Raw genomic sequence first — 17,140 nt, 5'->3', positions numbered from 1 at the left:
TTTTTATTTTAGTAAAACGGCAGGTCACTGATCTCATTATGGACCATTTTTGGGCTAGAACATGACGCACCCGCACGCACGCACGCACAGTGAGAGAAAGAGACAGGCAGCTATAGCCTGGAAGACATTTGGTATAGTCACTCTTCAGCTGTCTCTGTGTTCTCAGCCATTCCTCAGCCACTCAAGAAGCTAACAATTAACATGTTTAACCTTTCAACACAAAACGTCCTAAAACGGAGTGCACTCACGCAGCACACTTACAAAGTAAATAATTTAAGGTGTTGAGATGACTTCAGCACCAGGTGCCACTCTGTGCCCCGAGGTGATTGTTCAGGCTGGAACTGGAAGGGGAGGAGCCAGAGAGAGAGTGTGTGTTCTGCTACAGTTTGGCTGTAGGGGATGGGTGAGGGCAAACAGTGCCAGTTTTATTCCTGAGTTGGCAGAATTGGTGAGGGCCAATGTTTATCTTTCTTTCATCCCTCTCTTTTTTCTCTCTTTCTCTCTCTCCATCTCTCTCTCTTTGTCTCTTTCTCCCCCCCCCCCCCCCTCCCCCTCTGCAGGGCATACCGGGACTTCCAGGAGCGACTGGGGATGCAGGTTACCCTGGCAGGCAGGTGCAGTGAATATGCTCCAGATTCCTCCATCCATCCTCTCGGCTTGTCTACATTGCACAGAATTCCACATCACTACCTGTGTACTATCATATTGCTGTACTCAGAAATGAACAGCATGTCCTCCTGTCTCTCCCCTAACCACAGTAGTGACACACTCCTCAGTCTCTTTAGTGAAAATACTGTCAACTAGTGACCCTTTTGCTTGACATGTTTATTCAAATAGCTAATACTTGACTCCTTATCATTTTGATTTCAACTATATATTGGTTAACAATTATTTTGAAGAAAGGTGTTGTGTAAGTATGTCGACGACGAATGTTTGAACTAAAAGTGTGTGCACAACAATGATAATAAGGAAGTGTAATGTAGCTGAGAGTATGACTGGCATGTTTCCTCATTCCTTTTTACTTCTTAAACAATTAGTCTATGCAATCACATTTTTATTTCCCTACCTGTCTAAAATGTACAATTTAGTGTTTTATGTGTGGAAGTGTGTATTGCCCCCCTGTGTAACAGACACTGTATTGTGTGACAATGGCCTCTCCTTATGCTGCTCTCCTTTGTTGCAGGGTTTGGCTGGGCCAGAAGGTAACCCAGGTCCTAAAGGTGTACGTGTAAGTACAGCTCCCTACTACCCTCCCCTCCACTTTACTCGGCTCTATTAGAGGGAATACTTAATTTCCTGAAGGGATTACCTGTCTGCTCCACCGGGAACGGCTGATCTGTTAGAGGGCCTGTGTTGTGTTAACAAGGTGCTGGCTCCCACTGCAGCAGATTCCTCTGGGAGCAGGTCTGGGATCTGTTTTCGCTCAGTCGAGCTTCTGCTCTGTTGTGAGAGCAGCTCATTCCTTTCCTCAGGAAGCACAGGCATGCTCTCCCTCCGCTAGAGAACAGAGGGAGGGAAAAGAGCACGGGCTGGAGCATAGATAGAAAGGTTGGGAGGAGGGAATGAAGAGGTGGATAAATGAAAAGTAAAACAAAAACAAAAAAGTGTAAGGAGAATCCCTCAGTTTGTCATTTTTGTTTATGCCAACATGTTGTCAGAGACAGAATGACATATCAGCCTATTAGGGAAAACTACAGGGCTCAATGAGTTTGAGACATCTCTGGTAGTTTTCCATTGCTGAAGAATGTAGAAAAATAAATAGAGAGAGAGAGAGAGTCTTGCATCCATGTTGTATTATGTTTATGTGAAGGTAGAATCCAAAACATAGCAGATATGCTGCCAGACCCCCACTATCCCAGACTGCTGTCTGCTCTTATTATAGAAGTCTCCTGTCCCCCACACTGGACTCGACTCTGCCTCTTCAAGTGTCCACTCCTCTCCCTTTTAGCTAGTCAGAATAAAAGCAAAAGCTTGCCTTCCATATTTCCCTCTCATTTTAGTGGTGATTTGTGAGGTAATGGTGATGAGGCGTTTTTTTATGCTATTGCCAGATGAGTATTATGTTCCATACTGATGAAATGTGGACATGCCTGATCTCCTCTCTCTGAGGTGGTCAGCAGATCGTAGCCTGTCAGCAAAGAGGGATGAGTAATTATAAATGTAAATGTTTTGAAAGATGCACCGCTAGTTACTTTTTTTTTTTTACAACAGAGTGGAAAAATGGCCGCATGTAACTTTTCTTCTCTCGGGTGGTCAGCAGCTCTTAGCCTGTCAGCTAAGAAACATATATTGAAGGTTGCACCGCATGTTACTTTTCAATCGAGCATGGATAATTGGCCACTTGAAACGTTTCTATTTGGCTCTTAGCCTGTCAACTAAGACAGTTTTTTCCATAGATGTAACTTTTCTAGTGAGCAGCATGGATACAGGACCAGTTGACCTGCTTCCCTACCCATGAAACACTTCTATTTCACGGACGAAACTGCTTCAGCCGAATGAGACCTGGGTGAAGAGTTCCTCTGACAGAAAGATGGAATGGTAGAATGAGAGAAAGGAGAGGCGGAAAGATGGAGATTTATCCCTCTCATATCTGTCCATGAAGCCAGACAATGTATCATTAGACTGATAGCTTGGCTTCAGTTTCAAGTTTTTTTTTTTTAAGTTAGTGTGTGTGCTTGCATATTGCATTTTTGTATTTAACCTTTATTTATCTAGGCAAGTCAGTTAAGAACAAATTCTTATTTACAATGACGGCCTATCAAAAGGCAAAAGGCCTCCTGCGTGGACGGGCCAGGGTTAAAAATACATTTAAAAAAATATATATATAGGACATACAGTGCCTTGCGAAAGTATTCGCCCCCCTTGAACTTTGCGACCTTTTGCCACATTTCAGGCTTCAAACATAAAGATATAAAACTGTATTTTTTTGTGAAGAATCAACAACAAGTGGGACGCAATCATGAAGTGGAACGACATTTATTGGATATTTCAAACTTTTTTAAAAAATCAAAAACTGAAAAATTGGGCGTGCAAAATTATTCAGCCGCCTTAAGTTAATACTTTGTAGCGATTACAGCTGTAAGTCGCTTGGGGTATGTCTCTATCAGTTTTGCACATCGAGAGATTGAACATTTTTCCCATTCCTCCTTGCAAAACAGCTCGAGCTCAGTGAGGTTGGATGGAGAGCATGTGTGAACAGCAGTTTTCAGTTCTTTCCACAGATTCTCGATTGGATTCAGGTCTGGACTTTGACTTGGCCATTCTAACACCTGGATATGTTAATTTTTGAACCATTCCATTGTAGATTTTGCTTTATGTTTTGGATCATTGTCTTGTTGGAAGACAAATCTCCGTCCCAGTCTCAGGTCTTTTGCAGACTCCATCAGGTTTTCTTCCAGAATGGTCCTGTATTTGGCTCTATCCATCTTCCCATCAATTTTAACCATCTTCCCTGTCCCTGCTGCCACCACCATGTTTGACAGTGGGGATGGTGTGTTCAGCTGTGTTGCTTTTACGCCAAACATAACGTTTTGCATTGTTGCCAAAAAGTTCAATTTTGGTTTCATCTGACCAACAGAGCACCTTCTTCCACATGTTTGGTGTGTCTCCCAGGTGGCTTGTGGCAAACTTTAAACAACACTTTTTATGGATATCTTTAAGAAATGGCTTTCTTCTTGCCACTCTTCCATAAAGGCCAGATTTGTGCAATATATGACTGATTGTTGTCCTATGGACAGAGTCTCCCACCTCAGCTGTAGATCTCTGCAGTTCATCCAGAGTGATCATGGGCCTCTTGGCTGCATCTCTGATCAGTCTTCTCCTTGTATGAGCTGAAAGTTTAGAGGGACGGCCAGGTCTTGGTAGATTTGCAGTGGTCTGATACTCCTTCCATTTCAATATTATCGCTTGCACAGTGCTCCTTAGGATGTTTAAAGCTTGGGAAATCTTTTTGTATCCAAATCCGGCTTTAAACTTCTTCACAACAGTATCTCGGACCTGCCTGGTGTGTTCCTTGTTCTTCATGATGCTCTCTGAGCTTTTAACGGACCTCTGAGACTATCACAGTGCAGGTGCATTTATACGGAGACTTGATTACACACAGGTGGATTGTATTTATCATCATTTGTCATTTAGGTCAACATTGGGTCATTCAGAGATCCTCACTGAACTTCTGGAGAGAGTTTGCTGCACTGAAAGTAAAGGGGCTGAATAATTTTGCACGCCCAATTTTTCAGTTTTTGATTTGTTAAAAAAGTTTGAAATATCCAATAAATGTCGTTCCACTTCATGATTGTGTCCCACTTGTTGTTGATTCTTCACAAAAAAATACAGTTTTATATCTTTATGTTTGAAGCCTGAAATGTGGCAAAAGGTCGCAAAGTTCAAGGGGGCCGAATACTTTCGCAAGGCACTGTATGTCAGCATGCCAGCAATAGAGTAGGGGTATATCATCATCACTGATCTCTGATCTGGCTACAATCAAGACCGCTATATACGTTTACATACCTGACACGCAGAATTCCCAGAATTCAATGAGTTCAGAGACACTATTGCTTTGATGGGCTTAAGATAAACCTGTTCAGGTATTCAACAGTCTGCTCGATGTCACAGTGGTTTATCTGTATCAAATCAAATCAAATTGTACTTGTCAAATGTGCCGAATACAACAGGTGTATTACCTTAACGTGAACTGCTTACTTACAAGCCCTTAACCAACAATGCAGTTAAAAAAAAATAGAGTTAAGAAAATATTTACCAAATAAAACTAAAGTAAAAATATGGAATAAAAAGTAACACAATAACAATAACGAGGCTATATACAGAGGGTACTGGTACCGAGTCAATGTGCAGGGGTTCCATGTGCTATACCATCAGAGAGAGATGATGATTTGTCTCTATGCATATACTGTACTGTAGGTCCCAACAGCCTGCCTGTTCCACTTCCATTGTCTTGAGTGTGACTGATGAATCTTCAGTTCAGTAATGCCCCGCTGTCCTATCCATCAGTAGACCAAGTAAAGATATGTTGTTCCGTACATTCTGTCCAAACAACGTCCTCCATTAGATGTTGAGGATGGTTTTAAAGACTTTATTACGTGGTCAGACACGCTCATGACAAGTCTTACTTTGCATTATACCTCCAGGCAAAGTGTTACAAACGGGTTCACATGTACTGTATGTGGGCTTTGGTTTTCAGGGTTTCATTGGGCCTCCTGGTATAGCTGGTTCAGCCGGGCAGGAAGGGGAGAGAGTAAGTATCACCTTGATTTATGCAGCATGTGCGCCTAATTACGTGTCTGTCAGGTAGGAGACATTGTCCTCTTTGTTTGCAATAGGTGTAGGATATAACCAAGGCTACTGGCTAACTCATCCTATCAGTTGTACTCCTCTTGAACCTTCCATGTGGACAAGGACAGGGCGAGGGTCGTCAATATCAGTAAACTCGGATCTAACCAAAGGCAATTCATGTTGCGTTTCATCTATTTCGGAGCTATTAAGCAACAGGAAAATATGTGGTTAGCCCTGTTAATTGTATGGTTTTATTTATAGATCCAAAATGAATGTTTGCTGATACTAACAAAGCAGCTACAGCGGTCTCTCCTCACAGAGTTCTTATAAGGACAATAAAATGTCTAATAACTACATTTTCCACAATGCAATGCCATGTTGTGTCAGTGGAAAATATGCTTCTTCATCATGAAATAAGTCATAAGTCCCCTGGACCGTAGTACAGTGTTTATCTTCCCTTAATAACTTACCCTGGCAGTAAAGTCCTGTAAAACAATACAAAAAAACCTGTATGATTCATTCTGTGAGGGAGGTCTTGACTACGATTTTGTCATAGACGAATTACACAGCAAACGGCAGTCACCTTTCCTCATCTGAGAGTTTCCTTGTGTTTTTTTCCCCCCAGGGTATTCCCGGTCCTGTTGGGAAGACCGGTCCCAAAGGAAAACAGGTAATGGACTACACAATACCACACAGCTTTGAAACCAGTGATATTCCTGGACAGTGGGGAAAAAACTAGAATGGTCCGCATGCATCCTGGGTCAATAACTGTGGTCCAATTTGTGGAAATTGTCATGCGCTATCAAGAGGGCGGAACGGGGAGATAAGAAGAGAGGATCGAATAAAGAGAGAGTAGAGGAGAGGAGGTGGGAAGAATAGAGGTCAGAAAGAAGTGTTACACAACCCATAATGGTGTACATCTGCTACTCCCACAGAAGTAATCATTTACCATCAACACAGGAAGCCCTAAGGAATTTTAAAGCCAAAGCTTGCCTTCATCTGTATTCTGTGAGTGTTCATTGCTAATGTGCAAATGCACTCGGCACATTCAGTGCCAAAAGTAACAATTCACACACAGCCAAAAATAGATTACCCGTGATATAAAAACAACCTATGGACAGGATGCCAACAACATGAGGATATGCATACCTTGGCATTCAACTTGCCATTTGAGTGAGTCTCTCTCAGTGCCAGTTAGGTTGGCATAGGAAAACAGTGTCTCACATACAGAGATAGAGTAACCAAAGGCATGACATAGCGAAAAACGCTATAAAAACACAAGTGTCAGTGAGCAAGGCATCTGACAGCTTCTCTGTGCTGTGGCCAGCTGGGATACCAAGTGGGCCGATGGCCCAGACCAGGCACACCAGCATCTGTCTGAGTGAGTGGTGAGGGGTTATCAAAGCCTCCTTCTCTCTGGAACTGGAACGCTGGGGATGGAACACTCAGAGCTGGAAGTTTTGGAACACAGGGGAGAGAATGGAGAACATCAGAACATCCCACAATATGCAAATAGGCAGGTGTAGGCAGGCAAGGAGGGCCAGCGCCCTTTGCCCTGTTCGATCTGATAGGCCCACAATGAAGAGATTATACCCAGGAGCATCTGAATATCTAAAGGAGCCTCATAACTCATAACTGAACTGCCAACATTGTGTAAATGAAAACTTTTGTTGTTCTTTTGCGTGCAGGGAGTTGTTGGAGATGTTGGTGAAAGGGGTCCTCCTGGTCCTGATGGCGACGAGGTAAGATCTACGTCCCTCTTCCTCCTAAAGGGATAGTCCAAGATTTTGGCAATTATGTCCCTTTTCTACTTACACAGTCAGATGAACTCGTAGCTACAATTTTGATGTCTCTGCGTGCATTTGAAGCAAGTCGAAGGTAGTTTCGCAAGCCATTTCTAACTAGCGTTAGCGCAATGACTGGGAGTCTACAGGTGCATCCCAGTCGCTGAGCTAACGTCACTTAGCAATTTCCTTCATACTGCACGCAGAGACCTAGAAATGGTATCCATCAGTTCATCCGACTCTGTGTAAATAGTTGCCAAAATCTCACACTATCCCTTTAAGTCAAATCAAATGTTTCACATGCGCCGAATATCACTTGTGTAGACTTTAAGCTTGCTTAAAATAATAATATAAATGTAAAATAAAATAGTAGCACAAGAGGATTTAAATAAGATACACAAGTACCAGATCCATGTGCAGCGGTAGGAGCTATCTGAGGTCGATAGTACGTGACAGCAGGGGGAAGTTACTAGGCATCAGGATAGATAATAATATGAGTCACATAAAGAACAGAGTAGCAGCAGCAAATGATCAGTGTAAAAGAGTGTAAGTGTGTTTGTGTAATGTGTATGTATGTGTGTGTGTGTGTTTTTGTATGTAGTGTTTGTGAATGTATGTGGGAGTGTCAATGTAGGGTGTGTGAGTGAGTGTGTATATGGTTTGTATATATATATAGTCTAGTGTGTGTGCGTAGGGTCAGTGCAAGATAGAGTCTGTGCAGATAGTTTGGGTACCATTCATTTACTATTTAGCAGTCTGGCTATTAAGCAGTCTTATGGCTTGGGAGGAGAAGCTGTCTCAGAGCCTATTAGTCCGAGAGCCGATGCTGTGGTACCCTTTGCCTGTTTCCGGTTGCCATGTTTGTATACTCTATTCAGTCTCTAGCAAAAAAATCACACTCCAGGAACAATGTTGTGCCCCTCTGCCCTATGTCTTGTGCCCTGCTCTATGACCTTTAGGAGATTAGCTCTGCTGAGCTGAGTTGTGCCATGCACAGTATATAGACAGAGCAATTGTTCTCGTTTGGCCTCCGAAACGCCAGGGTTGACTCAACCGCATGGCTTAGATTAGAACACACTCTCTGGACTGTTTCTCTGGACGTCTGTAGCTCTGGATGAATGAGCTCAGCCCAGGCCCAGCAGTCTGTAACGTTTTAGAGCTCAATGTGTTGAGATGACCTGCAATCCGTTACAATTTCGCAGGGCTGTCTGTGTTGGGCAGATTCCAACAGAACAGCAGGTTACAGGGAATCACTTTATTGAGCTGGCAAAGTATACTGCAGATGAGCAAATCGGGAAACAGATTTTTATTGATTTAAAAAGTTCTGTAAAAGCACTGTTTAATGTATGTAGACTGAGGAGCAACAAAGAAGCGAGTGTGGTTCACAGCACACCATGGTTTGTGTTATGATTAGCTGTGTCTGGGTGTGCCAGACTGCATGATACTGTAATTTGGAGAAAAGCTTTACTATCCTGTGTGTTGGCTGGGCGTGTGTGTATGTCTCTGTGTGTGTGTGTGTGTGTGTGCCTGGGTGCATGCGCGTGTTTATGTTCACATGTGTGTCCATTGCTACCCTGTACTCATGATGTTCCTGTGCTGTCCTATAGGGGCCTGCTGGTGGGACTGGCATGGGTGGCTTCCCAGGTCTGAGGGTGAGTGTTACACAACATTACACATCAGCCTTTCTAGGGATTTTTTTCCTAGCCACCGTGCCTCTACATCGGCATTGCTTGCTCTCTGGGGTTTTAGGCTCGATTTCTGTGATAACTTTGTGATAACTGCTGTTTAAAAAAAATAGCTCTAGAAATACATTTGATTAATATCTTTATTCATCTGTCATCTGGTCAAGGTCTAACGTTTTTATTTTTATGTCGTAGATGTTGACGTTCACTACAGCAGTATCTTAGCACCCTCTTTGATTGCAGTGTGCATTCATTCATTTTACATTCATTCATTCTGTTGTGTTTGATTTTGATGCAGTTTGGGGAAGCTGTTGGATTTAGTAGTGTCTGATGCCGTTGATTCCTCTCTACAGTTCTTCTCTCATGCAGATGTAGGCTCTTAATTTGATCACTTGTTGCTCAGAATTGTCCTGCAAAGCAGGAAACACAAACGTGCGTTGTATTTGAGTTTTAAAACGCCTTCTAAAGTGTGTAGATTTTCCCTAAAGAGAAATGCATCAGCCTCTACAAAAATGTCCATGAATTATAATCCACATAATAATTTAGCTCTTCTTGCTGCAGGATTATTTTCCCGCTGTAGAAAACTGGCTCAAATTAAGATCCTACATCTGTATAGTGTATTATATCCACATCAAGCCCAACTTTTTGTCTGTAGATTAGATCAGATGTTTTTGCATAACTGTTTTGTATACTGGAAGAGTAAAAATTCTGATGAATGGGGAATCTGCTCTGACATACTCTGATAAATGGGAATCTCTAACTAGTACCCTTCGTTTCTTGGAGAGGTACTGTGCCAATACTCCAACCAAGGTCATTTGCTTTGAATGGTAACAATATATTCTTCACCCTGCCTACTGTGAAACGCTTAGTACTGTGCTCTGCAGGTCATGACTGTCCTGCCAAAGGTGGATTACCAATATTTGATTAACTTTAAAGACATGGCGGCCTGTCAAGCCCTGAGCTAAGTGAGGGAGAGGGAGAGAGAGAAGACCAAAAGAGGTCCCTCTTTAAATTACGTTCAGCTTATAAAGGCTCCTTCGTAATGCCTTCAGAAGCACTACATAAGTGTTACAAAGCATCTTTAACCATACGTCATGTTTTATAAAGGGTTCATAAATGTGGCACAACTGTGTGTAACTATCACCAATTGTCAAATGTGACTGTGAGACGTGAGACGTGAATATGAGGGGGATTTGTATTTAGCTGAGCCTTGCTAGCTACATTTAGGCTAGCTAGCATTTTTTGTGAAGTCACTGAAATGATCGGAAATAACCATTGAGGTAGCTACAGTATAGAATCTAATTTAACACTTAACTACTACAAACAAATTTAAATAGCAATACATAAAGGTTAACTTATTTGTTTTTCGCTGTCCAGTGGCAGCTCATCACATGATCAGTGTCTCGTCAGCAACACTAAGAAAGTACTTCCGGGACACTTAAATGTGTCAATAACTATTAATGATCTATACAAATAATTATCTAAACATTAATTTAACAATGATTCATATTTGTTCATGTTTAAGTGACATTTGCATTAAATGTGGATTTAGAAACATGTACCAATGTCAAATAAATGCCCTCAATACAAATGACTGTATATAGAGTTGAAGTCGGAAGTTTACATACACCTTAGCCAAATACATTTAAACTCAGTTTTTCACAATTCCTGTCATTTAATCCTAGTAAAAATTCCCTGTTTTAGGTCAGTTAGGATCACCACTTTATTTTTCAGAATGAGAAATGTCAGAATAATTGTAGAGAGAATGATTTATTTCATCTTTTATTTCTTTCATCACTTTCCCAGTGGGTCAGAAGTTTACCTAGTATTTGGTAGCATTGCCTTTAAATTGTTTAACTTGGGTCAAACGTTTTGGGTAGCCTTCCATAAGCTTCCCACAATAAGTTAGGTGAATTTTGGCCCATTCCTCCAGACAGAGCTGGTGTAACTGAGTCAGGTTTTGTCGGAATCCTTGCTCGCACACGCTTTTTCAGTTCTGCCCACAAATGTTCTATAGGATTAAGGTCAGGGCTTTGTGATGGCCACTCCAACACCTTGACTTTGTTGTCCTTCAGCCATGTTGCCACAACTTTAGAAGAATGCTTGGGGTCATTGTCCATTTGGAAGACCCATTTGTGACCAAGCTTTAACTTTCTGAATTATGTCTTGAGATGTTGCTTCAATATATCCACATAATTTTCCTCCCTCATGACGCCATCTATTTTGTGAAGTTCACCAGTCCCTCCTGCAGTAAAGCACCCCCACAACATGATGCTGCCACCCCCGTGCTTCACGGTTGGGATGGTGTTCTTCTGCTTGCAAGCATCCCCCTTTTTCCTCCAAACATAACGATGGTCATTATGGCCAAACAGTTCTATTTTTGTTTCATCAGACCAGAAGACATTTCTCCAAAAAGTACGATCTTTGTCCTCATGTGCAATTGCAAACCATAGTCTGGCTTTATTTATGGCAGTTTTGGAGCAGTGGCTTCTTCCTTGCTGAGCGGCCTTTCAGGTTATGTCGATATAGGACTCGTTTTACTGTGGATATAGATACTTTTGTACCTGTATCCTCAAACATCTTCTCAAGGTCCTTTGCTGTTGTTCTGGGATTGATTTGCACTTTTCGCACCAAGTACGTTCATCTCTAGGAGACAGAATACGTCTCCTTCCTGAGCGGTATGACGGCTGCGTGATCCCATGGTGTTTATACTTGCATACTATTGTTTGTACAGATCAACATGGTACCTACAGGCATTTGGAAATTGCTCCCAAGGATGAACCAGGCTTGTAGAGGTCTACAGGGTTTTTTCTGAGGTTTTGGCTGATTTCTTCTGATTTCCCCATGATGTCAAGAGTTTAAAGGTAGGCCTTGAAATATATCCACATGTACACCTCTAATTGACTTAGATGATATCAGTTAGCCTATCAGAAGCTTCTAAAGCCATGACATCATTTCCTGGAATTTTCCAAGCTGTTTAAAGGCACAGTCAACTTAGTGTATGTTAACTTCTGACCAATTGGAATTGTGATACAGTGAATTATAAGTGAAATAATCTGTCTGTAAACAATTGTTGGAAAAATTACTTGTGTCTTGCACAAAGTAGATGTCCTAACTAACTTGCCAAAACTATAGTTTGTTAACATGAAGTGTGTGCAGTGGTGGTAAACTCCCGACTTCAACTGTATGGAATACATATTGTCTTAAAGCAAGAACTATTCTCGGTGCCACAGTAAAAGTATAGCAGGGAATACTGTAGGGTCTGTAGAATGTATATCTGGTGTCATTTCAAGGGGCTCTGAATAATACAGAGTTTTGCTGACCTTTTAGTCCACCCATTCCATTGGTTGCTGAATCACATCACATGTGCGCTTACTGCAGAAAACCTGCTAACCAAACAACAGTACATGGGCATTCTCACTGAATTAAATGGCAACTACACGCAAAAATGTTTTTAGATTTTTCCCAGACCTTTTTTTCAGGAAATCCAAAACCTGGAAGTAGGCAATAAAACCTGGAAGTAGGCAATAAAATGTAACAGATTTTAAATGGCCCTACCAACATTTTTTGGTACTTTAGTGTGTGTGTCATCCTGCATCACATCATTTTGGGGTAAGTTGAGGTCAGGTCCAATACTGACTATGCACCCAAGAGGTTGGGCCGTCCAATAAATGTTTTAGTAAAATCTAATATAATTTATAACATTTTGCAGACATTTTATCCAAAGCGACTTACAGTACAGTCATTTGTGAAAACATTTTCATGTATGGGTGGTCCCGGGAATCGAACCCAATATCCTGGGGTTGCAATGCTCTACCAAGATGCATGACAGGGTTATAAATGCTTTGTGAAGCCTCAATTTAATATGATTTATAAGGCCTTTATTAAATGGTGCTTATGTCACCCTTTATAAAGCACAGAATTATGTCATATTTGACGTAGTGGGTCATGTCACATTTGACATTGGTGGTTATGTCACACTTTTATGCGATATTTATTAACCTTTTAAAGTATGACATATGGTTATAGATGATTTGTAACACATTTATGTAGTATTTATGAAGGCTTTATGAGGGCTTACTAAGCCTTTACAGGCCTGGGCAACTCCAGTCCTCGGGGGCCTGATTGGTGTCACACTTTTCCACGATCCCTAGCAAACACACCTGATTTAAATTAATTGCATTCTTAACTGAAGATCAGGATTAGTTGATTATTGGAGTCAGCTGTGTTAGCTGGGGCTGGGGATAAAGTGTGACACCAATCAGGCCACAGATGACTGGAGATGCCCAGGCCTGCTATAAGCAGAGAGAGAGAGATAAAGAGAGAGATGGAGAGAGGGAGGAGGGGGGGGGGGGGGGGGGGTTTAGAGAGCCTGTCCTAGTGCTGTCTCCTGAGAGGGAGAGAGAGTGGGATGAGTGAAAGCAGCTCTTCTCTAAACTCATACATACTCCCATGCCATTTTAAGTAATCAAAACATGTCAAAGTGTCCATCCAGGCCATATAAACAGTATAGTGTTGCACCGTAATGATACAGTGCCTTGCGAAAGTATTCGGCCCCCTTGAACTTTGCGACCTTTTGCCACATTTCAGGCTTCAAACATAAAGATATAAAACTGTATTGTTTTGTGAAGAATCAACAACAAGTGGGACACAATCATGAAGTGGAACGACATTTATTGTATATTTAAAACTTTTTTAACAAATCAAAAACTGAAAAATTGGGCGTGCAAAATTATTCAGCCCCTTTACTTTCAGTGCAACAAACTCTCTCCAGAAGTTCAGTGAGGATCTCTGAATGATCCAATGTTTACCTAAATGACTAATGATGATAAATACAATCCACCTGTGTGTAATCAAGTCTCCGTATAAATGCACCTGCACTGTGATAGTCTCAGAGGTCCGTTAAATGCGCAGAGAGCATCATGAAGAACAAGGAACACACCAGGCAGGTCCGAGATACTGTTGTGAAGAAGTTTAAAGCCGGATTTGGATACAAAAAGATTTCCCAAGCTTTAAACATCCCAAGGAGCACTGTGCAAGCGATAATATTGAAATGGAAGGAGTATCAGACCACTGCAAATCTACCAAGACCTGGCGGTCCCTCTAAACTTTCAGCTCATACAAGGAGAAGACTGATCAGAGATGCAGCCAAGAGGCCCATGATCACTCTGGATGAACTGCAGAGATCTACAGCTGAGGTGGGAGACTCTGTCCATAGGACAACAATCAGTCGTATATTGCACAAATCTGGCCTTTATGGAAGAGTGGCAAGAAGAAAGCCATTTCTTAAAGATATCCATAAAAAGTGTCGTTTAAAGTTTGCCACAAGCCACCTGGGAGACACACCAAACGTGGAAGAAGGTGCTCTGGTCAGATGAAACCAAAATTGAACTTTTTGGCAACAATGCAAAACGTTATGTTTGGCGTAAAAGCAACACAGCTCATCACCCTGAACACACCATCCCCACTGTCAAACATGGTGGTGGCAGCATCATGGTTTGGGCCTGCTTTTCTTCAGCAGGGACAGGGAAGATGGTTAAAATTGATGGGAAGATGGATGGAGCCAAATACAGGACCATTCTGGAAGAAAACCTGATGGAGTCTGCAAAAGACCTGAGACTGGGACAAAGATTTGTCTTCCAACAAGACAATGATCCAAAACATAAAGCAAAAGCTACAATGGAATGGTTCAAAAATAAACATATCCAGGTGTTAGAATAGCCAAGTCAAAGTCCCGACCTGAATCCAATCGAGAATCTGTGGAAAGAACTGAAAACTGCTGTTCACAAATGCTCTCCATCCAACCTCACTGAGCTCGAGCTGTTTTGCAAGGAGGAATGGGAAAAAATGTCAGTCTCTCGATGTGCAAAACTGATAGAGACATACCCCAAGCGACTTACAGCTGTAATCGCAGCAAAAGGTGGCGCTACAAAGTATTAACTTAAGGGGGCTGAATAATTTTGCACGCCCAATGTTTCAGTTTTTGATTTGTTAAAAAAGTTTGAAATATCCAATAAATGTCGTTCCACTTCATGATTGTGTCCCACTTGTTGTTGATTCTTCACAAAAAAATACAGTTTTATATCTTTATGTTTGAAGCCTGAAATGTGGCAAAAGGTCGCAAAGTTCAAGGGGGCGAATACTTTTGCAAGGCACTGTAGATACTGTATTACCTCCCATGACCTAGCCGGTACCCCATCCCTCATACCCCCATAACCCCATGACTTCCATAACCCATTCCTCCCCACGGGGCTGCTGAGGTGAAGTGAGGTTTGGTCCCTGACCCTGGCCCCCCCGGGAAAGCTTTGTTGGCCAGAGCATGGGAGGTTGGGAACCCTCTCTCTCCATCAGACAGATTTACGGGGTCACCACGAGCGGTGCTCAGAGGGATGGAGATTCCTCAACCGTTGCCACGGCATCCGGCCATAACTCAACCGCTACACCTTAACTCAACCGTAACTCAACTGCCACGCCAAGATCCACACAGAGTCTGACTTGCCTGAACTACTGTTACAAGATGGCACCCAGGCAGCATGACTTACGTACCCCGGGAATTTGATCTGACTCAGATGGAGGGCTCTGACCCATCCCTACAAATCAAGCTGTTCTCTGGACAGGGCGTAGCATGGACATGGTCAGGTCAGGCTACTGGAAGTTAGGCCTACCAGGGAAACACAGCCAGCTCTATTCCAGCCGAGACAAAAAAGTTGAGGCAAAACTTGTAGGATATAGATCATCCTGCTCTTATTGCTATTCAACATCACACATATTCTCTTGCATTTTCTATTCCCGGTGTACTGTATGTCTACGACAAAAACTGTTGATGAGTGATCATCTTTGAGAAATAGTTCATGTAAAGTACCTACATTTAGGATAAAGTATTTCCGTGTAATGTATAATCCAGGAAGGGACACATGATGACAGGTCTCGATTTGTTAAACTGAATGGCTGGCTGGTAAAGTTGCCAATTGGATCAATTCCGTTCATGTAGTTACATACTGTGCTCACATATTTATAGGCCATGTTATGTTTTACAGTCACTAATGTATTTTCAATTCAGTACAACATTATTGTAAGTGCAGGTACTTTACGTGAAATATTACTCAAACGTGATCATTTTGAACAGCAGCTCTTCGTCCACGATGTCTCCCTATCTGGAAAGCATCTATGTGGTGTTTACAAAGACTTCGCGAATGCTTTGTCAAGTCTTTAGAAGTAGTGGTTTGTTTAAAGTGAGACCGAAGTGGGCCTACATTAATGGCTGCCTACAGTATACAGGGCTCTGTCATGTCAGACATTTCGCCCCAGAGGAGAAGCGGTCCCACAGCAGATCCCCATTCAACCCATCCCAACTCTACGAACCCGGGACACTTCCATCATGCTGGAATTAGAATCACATGTCTTCCAGGCATTTGTTACGTGAGAGGAAGCCCGACTAGTGTGGCGACTGATTCCTCATGTCACTCTGCCCCCGGCCCGTGAAGAAGTCTTTCAAATTCACATTTCAGACAAATTGGTGGCCTCTCCTCTGCTGATTGATCCACATCTAACTCTCTAGCCCACACTATCACCCCTGCCGTCCTTATGCAGGAGACAGACATGCAGGCCCTCTCCACCACTATTCCTTAATCCTCTCCTTCTGTCCTCCAAAACTCATCTTGTTGCTTCATTTTTCTCCCTTGACTTTTTCCTTGAAGCATCGTGACCTAATTCTGGAGAGCTTCGTTTTAAACAAAGTCGTGGCCGTGAGTCTCGACACTGTTAGATCCTATAGCATGTTCCCACAGTACAGCCATGATGGATCAGATCTGCTTGGCGTATGCCATTTTGACTGACAGACTGGGTTGTGTTGTGTGGTTGGTCCTATCCATCATTGTTATTTCTGTGTGGTTGGGTTTCGTGTGTCTTGTCATTAAGCAAAACCTCAGAACACAACCAGTACTGTGGTTGAATGGCTTTCTGCACGGATGCTCATCACCCTGTTTACATACTGTATATGTGAATGCCTGAGTTCCCTTCCCAAATGATGGTGGAATGGGAATCTCTGATTGAGCTGGTGCTGTATGTTTGACACAAAGCCAATCTGTCTATTTTAAACCACACATATAAAACAAACTAGGAAAAAGGGTTTTTACCTTTTCTTCCATTGACGTTTTCTCTCCAGGAAAAAGAGAGAGAGAGTGGTGTGTGAAGCTTTGCATTCAGAGCCAAAGGGTAATAAACTCTTAAATGTACACACTCTAATGGGGCCAACACGCACACGTATAATTTAATGGTACACATTCCACAGGTCTGATGTGTGCAACATATATGATCCTCTGTTACTGTGGCGTTGTGTTTGATTCTTTCAAAGGAATACAGGAATTCACCAATGTGGTTTTCCTG

The 17,140-nt window shown here is 42.2% G+C and overlaps 1 protein-coding gene across 2 annotated transcripts in view; it reads left to right on the top strand.

Annotated features, from left to right (window-relative positions):
• LOC110521790 (collagen alpha-1(XXIV) chain) overlaps window positions 1-17,140 on the top strand; it is a 183,833-nt gene that overhangs the window by 70,399 nt on the left and 96,294 nt on the right. For both annotated transcript variants that reach the window (XM_036968553.1, XM_036968554.1), the window contains exons 9-14: window positions 561-614; window positions 1,184-1,228; window positions 5,198-5,251; window positions 5,915-5,959; window positions 6,978-7,031; window positions 8,681-8,725. In XM_036968553.1, coding sequence (XP_036824448.1) covers window positions 561-614; window positions 1,184-1,228; window positions 5,198-5,251; window positions 5,915-5,959; window positions 6,978-7,031; window positions 8,681-8,725 — 297 coding nt within the window. The remainder of the gene's footprint in view (window positions 1-560; window positions 615-1,183; window positions 1,229-5,197; window positions 5,252-5,914; window positions 5,960-6,977; window positions 7,032-8,680; window positions 8,726-17,140) is intronic.

This window comes from Oncorhynchus mykiss, chromosome 30, assembly GCF_013265735.2.
Source record: "Oncorhynchus mykiss isolate Arlee chromosome 30, USDA_OmykA_1.1, whole genome shotgun sequence".
Classification (NCBI taxonomy): Eukaryota; Metazoa; Chordata; class Actinopteri; order Salmoniformes; family Salmonidae; genus Oncorhynchus; species Oncorhynchus mykiss.
The sequence above is the reverse complement of the archived record's forward strand: the minus strand, read 5'-3'. Positions and strand labels throughout refer to the sequence as shown.